Consider the following 17556-nt stretch of genomic DNA (forward strand, 5'->3'; position numbering starts at 1 on the left):
TCACTTAGTTTACATTCTTTTCCTCATATTATATACACTTAGTTTGTTTATTACAATCTGGACTGGTGGCAAGGCCAGAGCTGCTAAACTCTGCTGGTTAAAAGCTCCCTTTTCAGTTGTACACAGCCTTGCCAAAATCCAATTACTTAGGCTGAAATTTGTCATGTTGATTGCTTGCCTTAGGCAGAATTATTTTGGAAGGGTTCAGCAAAGTCATTCCAGTTGTTTCAAAAAATGAGGCCTGAACAAAATGCTAGCATGCCTAGCAATTAAAAACAATTTCTGGTGGCCTCTTTGACTGTTTTGAGCCTTTGTAATTTTGAACAGAAATGTAAGATTTGCCATCTGGGATGTGACTTTTCTATCTTCAAAATTGGCCAAGTTATAAATGTTTATAAAGACAAGTCTTAAGTCTGCATGTGTTCAGTGAAACAGTTATTTTTTTAAAAAATGAAAATGCTGCATCACTGAGCCAGATAGTAAGCACTAAAACATCTAAACCAACACTGTCTTTGCAAGTATTAAGGAAATTATAGGTTTCCTTGATTGCTGCTACATGTTTCTGTACACTATGCTTTGGCTGGGAACTGAAACAGAGAGCATAGCGGTGACCCTTCTGTGTTCCCAAGACACCACAGTTGCTTAAGAGGAACTGTAATGCCTTCCTTGGAACCAAATAGTCACAGAAGCTGGAGCAGGGAGGTCAAAGGATGGAATGACAAAGGGGTCCAGTAAATCTCATCGGGAAACTAGAACCCCAGAGTATTTGGGAGTGTCTGATACTTCTGAATGGAAACTGGGACTGGGAGGAAGGAATTTGAATTGGGATGTGAAAACTGGAGAGGGCAGAGAGCCAGCTAGTGTGGGAAGGGACTGGGTTGGAATACTGAGGTTGGGGGATGCCCTGGTACAGTTTGGGGGACTAGGACTAGCCAAATAAATTAACAGCTTGTTGAGGTCTACTGGGAACCATGATGAGGATCTAGGCTGGGTAAGAGATGAGTCTAGCCTTGAGTTTATACAGATGAGGTGGAACAGAAATAGCCACCACTCTGAAGGCATCAATAAGCAATGAATTTCTTGAGCCTGAAGCCCATACCTTCCATGGTCTCACTGTTCCTTTTCTGTCAGCAGTATGAAAACCACTGACAAAATATGCAACTCATGGAATTTACTGCTGATTCAAGTAGAGGAAAACAGCCTACTATCAGTTATTTCATTAAAACAAGATATATGTGGTGGATCTAACAGTTCCAAGCAGCCATGCTGAGGAACCATGTGGGTGTCCATATGTTGTAGCAGAATACAATTTTTTTTTTGTTTCCATCTAGGAAACACAGCGAGTACGCTGTGTACAACTTTCATGTACAACTATGAAAGTTTCAGTCTCAAGAATTTGAAACAGGATTTTCTGGAATTAAAGTTGTCTATGCAAAATTAACAATTAATTGCATGATGGTATCAGTGTAATTTGTCATTTACTCTTGCATGTCCAATTTTGCAACCTTAATATTCTGTTAAGATAGCTTTATGTGTGCAATAAACATACAACTGAAACAGGAGGGAAACCTTTATTCCCTGGTCTCAGTTAGATTTTCATGCCAATTAGACTGTCTGGGACTGGGTTTAATAACTCTTTAATTGCAACTGCAGCACTTGGCTAAATCAGTGCCCACCCTTCCTGATAAAACTGTTTTTAAATAGCTGTTGTTAAAAGGCACTAGGTGAAAACTTAGTGAGGTGAAAGCAAAGATAGAATGAGTAAAACCCCTTCTTTTCTTCCAGACAATCTCACTTCAGTAAAGCTTGTTTTTTGTTTGGTTTTAAATTTGTTTTGCATTTCTTATATTTAAAACATTTTATATTTAAACTAAACCATTTCCAACACTTCTGGGTTTCAGGGAGACATTTTCCAGAAGTTTACAGCAAATAATTTCTTTTTGAATGTTGCTGAGGTTTAATGTGCTAGCACTTCACTAGCACATTGAATTACAATAGTAGTTCAATGCCTGGAAGTTTTGTGGTGGTTTGTTGTGTTGGGTTTTTTTTGGTTTGGGTTTGGGTTTTTTTTGTGTGTAGTGGAGATGAAGGATCAACACCTACTCCTAATTATTTTAAATAAAAAAAATCACTAAAACAACAAAAAACAAATGAATGAACATCTGTAGTAACCACCTGTACCGCTTAATGCCATTTCTCTCGGTTTCACTGTCTCTGTAAGTCTTTTCAGGACCAGGCAGAGATCTACAGGGGGACAGTCTCAGATATGCAGGGGAATGTTGCGTACAGTTCACTTGCTCTCTCACTCCTCCATTCTGAGGCCATGTATGTTGTAAAGGTGAATGGGGCTGCACTAAGTGTGAACCCTGTTAGGTGGGATTGCCAAGCAAAAGGAGGTGCTGCTGGACCAGGATGGAAGGGAGAAAAGGGAGAACAGTCTCTTCCAGAGGAGTCGGAGGCAGGGAAGGCTCTGGGTGACAAAAGTAATTCGTTACAGTGCTGGGGGCTGGAAGACAGCTTGGGTGGTGGTCCAGTGTGGTACTTCACAGCTGCTTTCACAGGTAGCTCAGAAATGCACTGCGCTTCAAGGATGTACAAACTTTGTGCCTTCAGTACTGTGTGGGTTTAATGGCATCATCTGTCAGGATAATGAGACCATTTTCCTTTCCCTGCTCCATAACCTCATGATGCAGATAAAGAACTAGGAATATCGGCCTACCTTCTTTCACTGGAACTTTGTTGGAAAAGCATGCTTGCTTTTACCAACATTATTTTTTTTTTAAAAAAAAAAAGGTATGTAGGTGTGATTAATCAATACTTAAGCTATAAAAAGGTGGATGCTGTTTCTCCTTGCTACACACCTGAGAATAAGTCCACTGCAACCCAGCCTTAATGATCTGTACTTTAGTCAGATGTTTGTCAGAACCTATAACTGAATTCTTATGGGAGAAAACCCTTCCATCCTTTACCTGAAATAGCATCAGGTTCAAAACGGGATGTTGCTGAGTCAGTGCCTGGGACCTAGAAGGTTTGGAATTTTATTTTTTTATGAGATGGGGAAAAGCCGGGGTGGGGGGGGCGGGCGGGAAGTAGAAGGAGGATTTGAAGTACTGTCCAGTGCCTTTGGTGCTTGACCTTGCTCATTAATCTCTGCTACTTTGAAAAGGCTTGGAAAATTACATTACCTTATACCATCAGTCTGCACTCAATAAATACAGACACTAAAGTCAGGGATGAGAAATTCCACAGAGCTTTGGTATTGACTTGTTAGAATTCCAGGCTTTAGCCTCACAATACAGTAATGGTCTATAAGTAATGAACAAGCTGCTGAGAAGGACAACTTGCCCTTCTGGATTCATTCCCCACTCTTTTAGAGAATGGCCATTTTTTTTACTCCCTTATGCTAAACAGTAAATTGTCCTATGTGCCAATAAGGTTTTTTTCTGTTACTGGAACAGCAGAGCTATGCTCACGTTCTGTCTCGGGGCCAATAGTCATATAAATCTGAGCATCACTTTCTACAGTAGGGGAAGGGAAAGAAAAAAGGCAGAGGAAGAAGACTACAAGGATGTATAGGGGTTTGCATTTCTTCTGTTACGGAATGATGAAGCAGTAACTTGTGTGGTTTGGCATTTAAAGAATGTGTGTGTTTATTAGTCTCATAAAATCAGAATTCTCTATTGAGTGTACATCAGCTAAGATTTCAGTGAAGAAGCCACACTGCCTCCTTACCCACAGGTGCTGTACAGGAATCAGGAAGGAAGGAGAGGGTACTCTTGTTGGGGAACTGTCCTAGGTGGTGGTCACTATGGTTTTCTGTGTACTTCATGCAAGCTATGATTTCATGTCAGTGGAGGCCTTCCTTGGCTTGGATCAGCAATGAGAAGCATGGCCAGCAATACCTTTTAAAAGGTACTTGTAGTCTTCAACATATTCAGTACATCTGACTCGCCTATTTTATTTCTTCTCTATGTTGTCTCAGTCCTGCCGTCAAATTATGGCTGCCTTTGACACATGCTAGGTGCAGCAAAGTTCCTTTGAGCATCTCTACTCTGCAGCAGAATGGCAGCAGCCATCACCTGGCTCATTATTAGTTAAATAGCAGAGCAGAGATATGGTATTTGCAGTAGCTTGCAAATTCAATTGTAGTTCTCACAGCAACTGTCATTTGGCTGCTTGTTCATATGAGGTATTTGATATTGCTTGTGGTGTTAACTGTAATCCCCTATTAGGGTAATATAAGAAATCTTACTGGTGTATACTTTAGAAAAACAAAGGCTTTTGAGCATGAAGTAGTATCCTCTTAGCATGCAGGCACACATGCATGCAGAAAAATTCACTATCCTTGAAATAAATTGAAAGGATAGCAAGAGGTCCTGATATTTTTTTTGTCTGTTCAACTATATATCTCTGTAAAAAGATAAAGGTATGTGGACTGTTCAGTCAGCTCCTGAGGGAACATGAGAGGATCCAGATCAGCTGCACAACTGGCAGCTTCACTGGCAATCTCAGCAGAGTGAACAAATGTTCATTTTTACCCTCTATTGAAGGTGAGCTGTTCTCTGCTTGCTAACATTGGGATGGAAGCACACAGATGGAGTAGTGTGAGAAGGTATGCCTCCTCTTAGCTGCTACAGTTTCGGTGTAGTACCTTTCATAATGGCTAAATAATTTATTTGATGAGAAAGAACGTCACATGAAATTGCAGATAAATGTGTTCATATGAAATTCTACAACGTGTGTAGTTCGGGCACCACTCAGGCTCAGCGAGCATTATTATCTATATCTACATCTGCACTAGTCACCCTGAGTTCCCTTTATAGCTAATAGAGAACTAGCCAATATACGAAGGGGATTCAAGGGTGAGTATTCATGCTATCCTAAAACGTCTGCCTGAAGTAGATCAGATGAATTGTTCCTCTGGAGTGCCTACTTTTCTCCATTGGTTTCTTTGTAAGGTGAACTGCCGATGAGCTCCAATGGAAACACCTGCATGTTTAGGGGTTTTTTTCACAGTTGGACTTGATGGTCTTAAAGATCTTTTCTAACCTAAATGATTATGTGATTCTATGATTCCAAGTCAGATGAGGTGTTTGTTTTTGGTTTTGGGGTTTTTTTTTTCCTCAGGAATTGGACAGAGCTTTTTATTTAGAATCCAGTTTTTAAATGGTTGGCCTAATGAGCTTCTGTACAACATGTAACATGGCTTTCCAAATGGCTGTTGGGCAAAACAACCTGGAATACACTGACAACACCATTCAGCATATAATTCCTTCTCATCCTCTTTCAGAGCCATAATGCCCCAGGATCATCATTTTTCTCCCATTACTGCTATTTCAGTGCTATCATGCATTCTCCTGAGGTGCCCCTCTCTTCCTAGGAAGTTAAGCAAATCAGCCTTCAGGGGAAATAAAAGTATAATGTGGCTTTTTGTGTTCAATGGAGATGTGGTAAATTCAAACTAATGATTCTGATAGAATAAGCCCAACCAAAAGAAAACAGTGGAAGTTTTAGACACACACACACACACCCCGCAACAGAATTTCTCTGCTTTCTGGTGGAAAACTACAGCTGCGTAACTGCTTTCAGGAGTCAGAGACATTAAAATTCTGTACCTTTTGTGAGAGAATTTTGTTATACAGAACACTCAGTAAGACTACTGGCCAGACTACCTCAATCCAGTTCTGCATCTGGATGTGCTTGTGGGTGCTGGAGCAGAAGTTGCAAAGCCAATTGATGCAGGAGCATGTAAGATCTACTGGCAGGCCAAGTGTCATGGTAAATCAATGTCTTATCAGAATATGCTGGTCTTTGCTCAGACTGTGACTGGACTACCTTAGAGCTGTTCCAGAAGCCTAGGTTTTATATCCATCCATTGCATGTCTGGCGCTCTACTCATGGGATGCGTTTGGTTTTATGGAGGGGTGACAAACTTTGTTTTGCCAAATACACTCACAAAAGAATCCCTTAGAGCATAATTGTTCAGCTCAGCCTGTGGGCTGTATCAGGTACCCTGTGACAATTCTGTTCTGCCTACAAAGGGCACCAGATGCTTCCTTGGGCATTTCTAACCTTACAAGCTCCACTTCTCTCTGCAAGACTTTGAAAATGGCCCAACTGCCTCCACAAGCACCCCCAAGCTGGCATATGCAGTGCAAGATGTAAAAAACCCATGGTACATACCTGTATTAAAGTAGTGGCTTTTTCATGGTGGGATCGTGCTGAAGTAATTGTTCTATTACTAGCACAGAACAGTGCCCATGTTCATGCAAATAAAAGTTGCAATGTTTGGACACAATTTAAGTTGTTTCTTGCATTTAATCTATGCAGTAAAGTCAATGTGTCTCACAGATAATCTTACTTACAAGGCATTTTTTGATACCATGTGATAAGGCAAGGAATATACTGAAATAACTCCTTAGCTTAAGAGTGTAATGTTGAATGGCAAAGCTTCAGTTCCTATATTTTATGCTGTCCACTGCTGAGTGTGTGGTTAAATACTTTGTAATTAAAACCTGGTGATAGGTTATACAAGAGGAGAATATCTTCTGGCTGTGACTTTCCAGGCTCTCGTGTAACAGTTTTTATTAAAGTTACTGTGAAAACTTAAAATAGCACTCTCATTAGTTGCTAACAGAGATCTGCTGGTATACAATGAAGCCTAGAAGCCGCCTGTATTTTCCACTTTGAAGATGAGCAGGGCAAAATCTCACTCTTTTTCTTTGTGTGAAGAGAAACACCTTCTGACTCTGTGCTACGGATCTTTTGATTGACTCCTTTCCTTTTTCTGTTTGACAGGTTTTCCTCTGTAACCCATGCTATCTTCCCCAGCTCATCTCACTTCAGCAGTGCATGAATTTGAGCCCCTTTTTCTGCTGCTTCTGAATGGCACATTGTGATCACGGCCATTTCTCTGAGCATATTCCCTAGCTACACTATTAAACTGCAAAGATGGGGGGTGGGGTGGGGTGTGGGGAAGCACTCTGGGAGATCGAGGCCGTTATGCGACACCAGGGAGGCAGTACCACGCCAGAAGATGAACACTTCTCTTTTGCCTTTTCCTTGCGAGGGCTTTCAGGTACTGTTGGTCATCACACAATTGATAGCAGGTGCCAACTCATTTTGTGTCAGTTCCTTGGCAATCTAGAGCTACAAAGTGTTTTAAAGTGCTGGAGGCTACATCTTTATTAGAAAATAAAATGGGCTAGAGCCTTTTCTCTGACTTTGATGCAAATTGGCTCAGCATTGCTTGAATCAATAGGGCTAAACTCTTTTTCCCTCAAAAACCCAGGGTGTTCTCATCCACCCTGCCTGCAAGGTAGGGGCCCTGGCCATGCTGTGTGACCACAGCAGCCAGGCAATGCCTGGCACAGGGCTAGCTGGAACACTCTCAGCCATGCCGGTGTCTTCACTGACTATTCCATGCTCTAGAGAAGCTGTGGAGTACCTGAGCCGTACTGTGACCATGGGTAGCGTGCTGGGGTAGCCATAGCTTAGGAGGTAGCCTTGAGGAAGTTCTCTTGTTGTTACTTTAAACTTTATTGCTGAAGATGCTTTTGCAAAGGTCATAGTACTGAGGGGTGGCGGACGGGGGAGAATTTATTGTTCTGCGTTTGTAACCACATTAGGGTTCCCAGCTATGAGTTGGAGCGCCTGAATGCTACCATAATAGGAAAGTAACTGATCATATATGAATCAAGCAGTTGACTAGTGAGTCAAGAGGGCGGCTTGCTTCACGCACTGCTGAAATGCAGCTCTTTCCACAGTCAAACAGCAAGGTTGTTTAAAGGCACAGTGTTTACCGAGGAAGTGAGAACTGGAAATTGCACAGGAAATTAAAAACACATCCTAATGATTCTCATTTAAAACTTGGCTGGGACATTGGGGATCACATGCATGCAGCTGCAGAAAGAGACTCCCATAACTTTGGACTGAATTTGTGAGGAGGATCATGGCATTCTCTTGGAGGAGAGGACTTAGGGCTAAGTGTATTATCCCTGCTGGTGGGGTATCATTCTGCAGTGACAGAGGTACCTGACTGTGCCAGGACTTGATCCCCAGCACCATTTCCTTTTAGCTGCCAGAGGCTTCCATTGAATTTACCGGTCAGCCTAGCACTCCTCAGAGGCAGCTTTAGCTAGTAAGAGATGATTTTATACAGCTAAGATGGCCATTTCAATTTGCTGTGTGCCTAGTTTAACTTCCGCAAAGTTTGGTCTTCATTTGGGGATGTGAATTATTGTTTCTAGTTTCATGCTCAGAATACCTTGTAGATCCCCATTAACACTTAGGTACCTATCTATGCATCAGTTATGCATTTGTAAGCCATTTTAAAAGTCTGTGCGTGACACATTAATTATGTTGAAGATGAGAAATGATTGGTTAAATAACATTAGCATTAAAAGAAAAACAGTATTTGTCTCTGCATTAATTGTTGAGCAAAATCAATTCATCTGTAGTTGGTTATGAATTAGTTGAAAACACAATTTTTGTAAACTGAATTTCATTACTAGTCCTTTCTGTTTCATTATGTTATCCCAGTATACATAATTTTGTGCTACTTCATTTATCTTATGTCAGAAATAGTATTGCTGCTCTCAAATATTATTACAACCAGGAAAAAAAGATTAATCAGACACTTCAAAAGCCTCATGCTGAAATAACATTTTTAAAATCATAAAGGAATAACCACTATTTTCTACAGCAAAATTAATTTTTCAAATTTTAGATAACAACACTGAATTATGAAAGTAAAGGTTAATTTTGAAGAAGAAAGGATTCTGGTTGCCTAATGAAGTGGTCTTTATAACAAATTGTAATTTACAGTTGAATCAAAAGATGTTCTTTTCTGGCTTGCTTTGAGTGATGTTAAGGGGCCAGTTGGTGTGTTTCAGATAAAAATAGCTGTTATCTGTAATCTGATCACTAATGATAACCTTTATTTCCCTTCATACTGTTCTTTTGAAGTCACAGGAGACTGCTGAGCACTAGGGTTTGCTCTTCTGTTTGGGAGATGGTTGCTGTGTGGACATTATACTTCCCCAGTGCCTACCACCTTCAAATAACTGACCGTGGAAAATGAATACCCTTGTATAAACCCATAATCTCCCCCCCCCCTCAAGTGCCTACCTACTGACACTAGAACAGAACAGGCAGCCTTTGACTTTAGAAGGTGGCCCTTGAATGTCTGAGTTCATTATGGAGTGAAGAAACAAGAACAAATGTGGTCATGTAGTCCTTGTCACAAAATGAGTGTCTCACCCCAGAGCATTTTTAATGAGTAGGAAGAAAAATTATCGTGTTATTCCTAAAATAATTAGAGACAATTTTTGTCCTTAAAAATGAAGTAGCTGAACGTTTGAGTTGGATTATCTGTATAACAGTTAGATGGTGATACTCCATTGTGCAGATATGGATAGGAAAGGGAAGAAGACAGAATTTCTGACTTGCATAATCCCATGGTCACTGCTCAGAGGGCTGAAGGGATGGTGCCTCCGGTGTCTGAGGAAGTGATGGGACCACAGAACTGTCACACTGAAGTAATTCCACAAAGGCCTAGTACTGCATTACCATTATGCTAGCATGTTGATAAAGCAATTACAAGGCTCCCAGAGATTCAGGTCATTTGCAGATGGCCACCAAACTGGAGATTAGCCAAGAACCAATGGCTTTACATTACTCTATCAATCTGGGAAAGTTAGAAAAATTTATTAGTTTTGTGCTGTTACATCAGGAACATGCATGAGAAAAAAGTAATCTCCCAGAGGTTCGTGCCTAGACAGGAGGCAGACAGAGCTATGGAGGTCAGTCCCTCAACATGCATAGGTACAATGCTAATGAGCTTTCATCAGTCCACTGCACTATAATAGGCTCCTCATACAAATAATTCTCTTTGGATCATCCCATCATGGGAGAGGTGCTAAGGCAAAGTCCTCCCAGCAGACTGTCTCCCCAGACCACAGCTGCAAGCTGTATGCACTAAGCTAGTGAGGTTGCAAAGCAAGTGCAATGCTCAAAGCTCTGGGAGATGTTTCTTCCAGGTATCACAGAAAGCAACAAACTGTAGTTGTGAGCTGGCCGTCTCAGAGAGGCCTTTACTTGGCATTTTATTCAGCAAAAAGAAGTCTAAGAAATAAATAAAAGGAGGCAAGGTCAGATTAAGGCTCTCTTCTATGTGCCAATGTGACCTTTTTTCTTCTCTTGGGTTTGGGCAATGTCCACTCCCCCAGCATTGCCATCTTTTCAGCTGACTTGCAAAGTGAGTATGCAGGGCAGCAGCAGGGTGACCAAAACAAAGGCTCAGAGCCAGCCTGCTGGGTAATGTGACCCTGGCACCAACTGGAGAGTTTTTGTTGAGAAGTAAACTGTCGCCTTGCTTCAGCCATAAGGTCAGTTTTAGTGTTATTTTTGTCATCTTCCACAGAAGCAAAAGGCTAGATTGACTCCCCTAGAAGATGAGACCCTGTCTTTTACTTCCTCACCCCTTAACTAAATGTAGAGGGGGAAGAATGGCCACATCAACTCGGTTTTCAAAACTGGTACTTGTAAGGACTTAAATCTGGCCTCCATACATCTAAGGGCCCATATGTTTTCTCTAGCTGGCTGGTTGCTTTGCGGACTGTAGTCAGATAAAATTTCTATTCCCATCGCATAAAGATAAAGATAATGCACCACATGAATGTCAACATCCGTGAGATTCCTGCCCATTTTGGTCCTCTTTAATTAGGGACTGTTCTGCCTCATTGGACAGACTGGTGTAATAGCTTGGGATCAGAGTAGCATAAAGATTGTCACAGCTTGAATAATCTTTTGAGCAGTGGGAGGTAATGATCCTGCCTGAGGCAAAATACCGCTTCTGGCATGTTATGGGGCACTGTGATTCTGTCCCACACTTCATTTAGTCTTTTTCCAAATGCTGCAGTTTAGCACCTGAAAAATGCGGTATTTTAATGAGTATGTTGTATCTTGGGTACACTCCTATAGTTCCTGTTGGATGTGGGCTGGGTGAGCACGGGTGGAAGACAGCACTGAAGATGTGAAATGCCAGTTAGAGGCTCCAGCCTATGCAGTTTTTCATGCTGAATGTTTTTCCAGAAGGTGACAGGCCATCTCTGTTTCATCTGGAGGATGGAGGAATTCTGAGAATAGCAAGTCCTCTTTTCCCGCAAGTCCATCCCACTAGCTTTTGCCCTTCCATGAACACTTTTAGGAAAGACTGGTCTGTTTAGCATGTGTTTAGACTGCTTTAGGCTTTTGGCCCAAATGGAATAAGCAGGGTTTTCTTTTTCCAGTGTTGTCACAATTTCCTCTACTTTATAGTTGAAAAGTAAATGAAAGAAATAGCTGAAGGCATATTTATGAATAATTACACTTGCACACGTTTCTTGAGAGTTTGCTGGGTAGATTTGTGTGTAAGTTTTGATTGTTTTCCGTGTTACAGGCAGCTTCATTATCCATCCAGTGTTTGCAATGGATTATAAGGCACTGTAGCAGATTACAGAGACAGCATTCTAATGTTTCATCTGGAAATGGAATAAATAGATCTTTTACAATTGCAACGATGTGAAATGACTTTTCAGGATGTTGAATTTGGAAGGCAGCTAATTAGGTGCTGTTTCAGGCTGTCCTGCTGGGATGGCTATTGCATATACTGAAGTAAAATCTGCACCCTGCAAGTTGTCTCAGTCTTTAGTCCTGCAAAAGTCTGTAGTACCAGACTGGTGCTGGGGCATGGGGTGCTCCTTAATGATGGGACTCATCAAGCAGTCGATGTTGTGCTGCTCCAAGAAGTTTGTTCCACCACAACTCAGATATGCCTGAATTGACACATGGCCAGAGTTGGTCCACATTAAACACATGATTTTGAAAAACTCAGCAAATACTAGGATTAGATACCATGACTGCTGGTGTGGGCTTGTTTTGTTCATCTCCCCTCTTGGTGGTGATCAGAACCCAGAAGGGACATGTACTGACTGCCCCAGATTGTCATGGCATGTTCAGAAGAAGTGTAGGAGTCACTATCTAGGAGAGGGAATTTGGACTGAGTATGAAGAAATCTTTCAGGGAAAGCCTTGAAATAGCTGAGTGTAGTGAGAAGGGTTAGGGTTTGGTTTTTTTTATGGCGCTAATGAAGCCGAATCCCCTCCGAAAGCAGAAAGTGCAGACTGGTGCTTATCAACCCTTTTGGATTTCTGAATCCTTCAAAATCACAAGTACTTCTGGATTAAAGTCTACTGACAACAGTCTTGTTCCTCCTAGTTTCCTCATGTGGGCCTGTGGTAGTCCAGGGAGCCTCAGATATTCATGTGGAAGAAATCTGCACATAGTCTTGAAAGTGTAGATATCAACAGATGTTTGTGTGTGTGACCGAGGATGTGAAGGGAATCCAGATCTACCTTTATTGCTACATAAAGGTAGCTTGGAAAAAAGTGGCTTGTGATCAGGCAGAATCATTGGCCCCCATCAGCAGGAATGAAAAAAGCAAGTCCAAAAATAAAGCTATGCTCAGGCCTGCTGGGAGTAAAAATTTCCTGGGTTTTCAGACTACTTCCAAGCTAGTGGAATGAATGAATAAAAGAGGGACATTTGTATGGACTTGCTTTCCATTCTCTGCATAAATTTAATGATTTGAGCATTCAAACTTCATGGCCTGCATGTTTGAGATATTATGAACAACTACTGACAGGTAAAAACCAGTGTGGCATAGGTGCGTGCATATATAGTAGGAAGGATGCAACACAGGCTTTCAGTCGCTCATGTTGGTGCAGTGAGGTCATCTCTAGTCTGTGCAGGTCCCAAGCACAGGCTGGGTTTTCACTGCAATTAAGTGGGTCAGTTCTTTATTCATAGAATCATGGGATGGTGTGGGTTGGAAAGGACCTTGAAGATCACCCTGTTCCAAACCTCCTGCCATGAGGAGTTGAAACTCATGCTTTTAACTCTTAACTAACCAGTAAAGCAAAACCAGTGTAATGAGTGGGGTGTGATATGTTTTAAATTGTTGGGCTACTTTTAGTAAAGCAACTCAAGGTAAGAGCTAAAATATGTATCCCGTAGCATAGACAAAGACACTGTCACTGTGTTGGAACAGTCAATGTAAAATGTTTTGGGGAGAACTCCAAAAAAATCCATTCCCAAAATTTAGGAAATACCCCATCCAGCTCTTTCCAGTTTAACACAGGACGTACAACTCTTTAAGCAAATATGTCTGTGTATTTCTATATATATTCATATGTATTGTTTATATATTCAAATGCAGAGATACCATACATGTAGATAGAAAAAGAAAGATGGGCATAGGGAGAAAGAAAAACACAGGTATGTCATATACATTATATATAGATGTTATACATGTTGTTTTATAATACACATTATGCACATATATATGTAATCATTATATATGTATATATTTCTATACCATCTGTAAGCTAGCAGTGAATTTCTTCATTACCCATATAAATGTCTTGGCACTTTTGAACACTTCTAATTTCTTAATTAAGTCATGGCTGAAAAGTACTCATCCTACCATTTCCCCTTAGTGATGGGAAAAAGAGAAATACAAGTAGTGTTCATAAGGAATTTTGGTTTTGCTTTCAACAAGAATGGGTCAAAAAATAAAAGTAAGTCAGATTCTAAGATACTGTAAATTATTGTAGGTCTTCAGATGTGGTAAATTATTGTAGTACAAGTGATTTTAAGGCAGTGATGATGGTTCACATCAAACAAAGATTAACTGGCCTGGAAATTCTAGAGAAAAATTACACTAAATACTTTTTTTTCTTAAGTCTGTATAATCTTAACATAAGACTGCTGAATCACTACTGCAAGTTAACATGTTGCTAAGACTTGGCTGCAATAGGAAATGAGTTGTACAAGCCAGATTTCATCAAGAGGTATGAAACCAATTGTGTCTGCTCATCCATCCATCTGGCTTTCCCTATTGACAGTTCCAAGGGACAGTAATTTATATACTGAAAAGCTAAAATTGATGCATAAACTCCACTTCTGTTTTCTACTGTGAAGACTGACAGCTGTGTCTAGTAAGTGGCTAGGGAGGAACCTAAAATTCAGAACATTACAACAAAAATGAAAATCATCAAGCAATGAGAAGACATTAGTCTCATCAGTTTCAAAACTGATTAAATGCTTATTACATTACAAGTATAAACATTTTGATAAAATATTTCTGCATAAAAAATAAGAGTATTTCTCCATAGGTTATCCTCTTCTATTGAGAATGTTAGTAGGACCCTGTTAATTGAGTTTCTGACATATGGACAAGTAAACCAGTTTTTATTGTCTTATTACTGATATCACAAAGTGGTTGCTGTTAGAGCTAGCTGATCAGGCTGTTGATTTTTTATTCACTCAAAAATTTCAAATGAAAAGTCTATATTTACATGTTCTGACTTGAAAAGTCAGGTTTCTACAGACAGATTTAAAGTCCTTTTTTGGTTTGTTTCCATATAAAATATTGTGATTGCTTGTCTTAGTACCCTTTAACCCATAAACACCAAATCTAAACCAAGCCCCCAAAATACCAAGAAAATGATACTATGTCATTGTGAAAATGATAATTCCTTTTGAAATTTGATTTTTTTTTAAATCTTTGTTTCTCTGCTGTGTACACAGTAATGTGGAGAAGATGGTATCTGGCAATAGGAAAATTTTCACCAAGTAGTATAGTGTTATAGTTGTTAGTTTAGGATTTTCTATTTCTTTAACAAGTTTCTGTATATAACATGGCTTTAATGGGAGAGTTCAGTTATCTCACTAACTGTGTTAAGAATTTATGAGCATTAGGAAGTCAATTCAGTCCTTCACCTCCCTTTCCCCATGAAAAATAAGGGAATAATTGTATTTTTGTGCTTAAGGTGGTTGTGTTGCTTGAACAGTTACACTAAACTGGTCAGATTCTTGGATTTAATGGCTATGGAAGTGTGACATAATGTTAATATGATTAATTTTCTTCCATAAAATCTTTATTTTGATAACCTAACTTTTCATTATACTGTATAATCAAAGTTTTGGTAATCTCTCAAGCTATTCTTCCCCTCCAGACTTTCTTCTTACATTTTCATCTTTCTTCTTAAATGTTCTAAGTAAAACAAAATATTAAGTGAACATTTCTTTTATGTTAACAAAGCTGCATTTATTTTGTTATTGTAGTTAAAATCAGTATGGAATATGCCAAAATCTTCCCTTTAAATACCTATGAATATTATATGAATATTATATATATGAATATGCCCAGTTTAGAGTGGATTCTGGTCATGGAACATGAGTTCCGAATAAGAACAAGAAGTAAAGGCAAGAAATACTGCAAGACTGATGCTAAAATAATGAAATGGTATCCCTCTTTTCTAGTGGGAAGTAGAGAGAGAGATATTGGGAAATAATTTGCTTTCCATTTTAATAATACATTGGAAATGTTTCCCTTGATTTGCATTAACAGTACTTGGGGGTGAACATCCCAGAGGTATTAATCTCAAGAATAAAAAGCAAAGTGGTTCCAAATGGGTGAATTCCCAGAGCTGTTTTAAGTAGAGCTGTCTGCAGACTCCAGGCATGACGTTCACTGCAGGACTGGGATACAACAGTTATGTAACTGAGTTTAACAAACAAGTTTATAGATGTGAAGAGAAGCTCAGTGGTATGATGAGGTTAGTGGAGTGAATGTGTGTTCTCACTTTGTTAGTCCAGGCAGATTAGGGTTATCTTTGCAATGAGGGCGGGATTTTTCCCAGGGCTGCACTTTTATCACGTAGGTGTATGAAGCAAAATTCAGCAAAGTCAGCTGGGTTGCCCACGTGGAGGCCCAAAATGCAGCTGAACAAAAAGCTGAGGCCTGGGAATAAAGTGGGGCAAAGAGCCAAGGATTGAGGATGAAAGGCAGCAACGGAGCCCAGAGAGAAGTGAGGGAAGCAGTACAGTGGCAGAGCAATTGAACATAAATGATTCAAAGAGGAAGAGTGGTATGTGTTGAAAAAGATGAGGTGGCAGGAAACAAGTGAAAAGGATGGAAATTTGCCTTAGGAAGTATTTCTCTTCCTCTAATGTAGGAGGTGTGATAGGAATAGGGTCTTAATCCCTACTTTAAAATATTTTAAGGTGCCTTTGTTTTAGAGTGAGCATAGGGATATGAGTAATTTCTGCCTGCAGGGTGGCACAGGAGGGTCCGTCTGCCCCTCACTGTTAAATCCCCAGGCAGGAGAGGACTTGTGCAGACATCGGGGTGATGCTCAGTGACTGCTGAGCACCATTTGGATGTCACTTCTCAATGCCTAGCTACCAATGGGCCGTCACAGACTCTTTCATTGGGAGGGAGAGGGGGATTTGATCAGCTGTGTTTGCCGAAACAGGTCCCAGGTTTTTTTTCCTGAATATGCTCCCCATCATCACGGCGGTGTCTATGAAGGAGAGAGGGGCAGGGCTTTTCATCTGTGCTGTCCAGTCATCATCACCATTTGAAAAAACTGTTGACATTTTGTTTTGTTTTCTTTGAGCAGATGGGCAGAAGAAGGTTCAAGAGGAATTTGACATAGACATGGATGCGCCAGAAACAGAGCGGGCGGCTGTGGCGATACAGTCCCAGTTCAGAAAGTTCCAGAAGAAAAAAGCGGGGGTCCCAGTCTTAGTAGCTACCTCACAGCTTACAACAAAGTAATCCTGAAATGATTTATCAAGATCAGAAATAACACAAAGATGCATGTACAGAAATTATCAGTATTTAAAACCCCATTGGCAGATAACAAACCATGAGCTTGTGTGTGACTTCATCCCAGATGTTTCACGCCCATTATCCTCTGTAACTCACCATTCTACGCGATGTTGTAATAAAAAGTTAGGGTGAAGTAATTAAAGTGTCTGCCTTCATCTGTCTTTTCATATTAATCCAGCAACCACAGCGTTACAAATGTACCCAGCCCAGATGCCTGTTTTCCTCTTCACGTAAAGCTTGCAGACATAACAGCACCGTATGTTACAAAGTTTTTGCTGAGGGATCAGAGCATGCATCTCAGCACTGCTTACCTCATTTGGAGAATTCCAACTGCCAGCCAAATGTAACAATAAAATTACTTTCTCATAATGAGCTGGAAGTAAAAAGTTGCAGACAGAAGCTGGCATGAGGGGGAGAGGTGTAGGAAACAGTGAGCAGTTTATTTTTGTCCTGCAATTATGCCAGTGAAGTGGCTTAACTGAGGAAATTGTCCCTGTCCTTCCTCTTTGCATGATAATGCTCAGAATTACCAGATTGGACCACATTGACTTTTTGTTACAGGGAAAAAATAAGAAATCAGACGCAAAATACAAAACCCAATTCCAGAAACCTTTGGAAAGTTGGTTTTTCTCCCCACTTGTGAAAATAGAAACTGACCCTTTAAACACTCTTTTTGAGGCAGCTTTTCATTCTTTTCATAATTAGTAACTATTTCTATTCCATGTTTCTCTTTTCATGTTATTTTCAGTATTTGATGAGTAAATCGTAACAGACTCCCTGTCTCCATTTGCACTGTTCTGTATGCAACTTCATATGAGCCCCTACTTTTATCAATG

General features: G+C 40.2%; 1 protein-coding gene across 1 annotated transcript in view; it reads left to right on the forward strand.

Annotated features, from left to right (window-relative positions):
- The window catches only part of PCP4 (Purkinje cell protein 4), a 51928-nt gene extending 34618 nt beyond the window's left edge, over positions 1 to 17310 (forward strand). The window contains exon 3 of the mRNA XM_055702554.1: positions 16509 to 17310. Coding sequence (XP_055558529.1) covers positions 16509 to 16666 — 158 coding nt within the window. The 3' untranslated portion in view covers positions 16667 to 17310. The remainder of the gene's footprint in view (positions 1 to 16508) is intronic.
- Positions 17311 to 17556: the final 246 nt, after the last annotated feature.

The sequence above is a fragment of the Falco cherrug genome, chromosome 2 (assembly GCF_023634085.1).
Source record: "Falco cherrug isolate bFalChe1 chromosome 2, bFalChe1.pri, whole genome shotgun sequence".
In the NCBI taxonomy this organism is placed as follows: Eukaryota; Metazoa; Chordata; class Aves; order Falconiformes; family Falconidae; genus Falco; species Falco cherrug.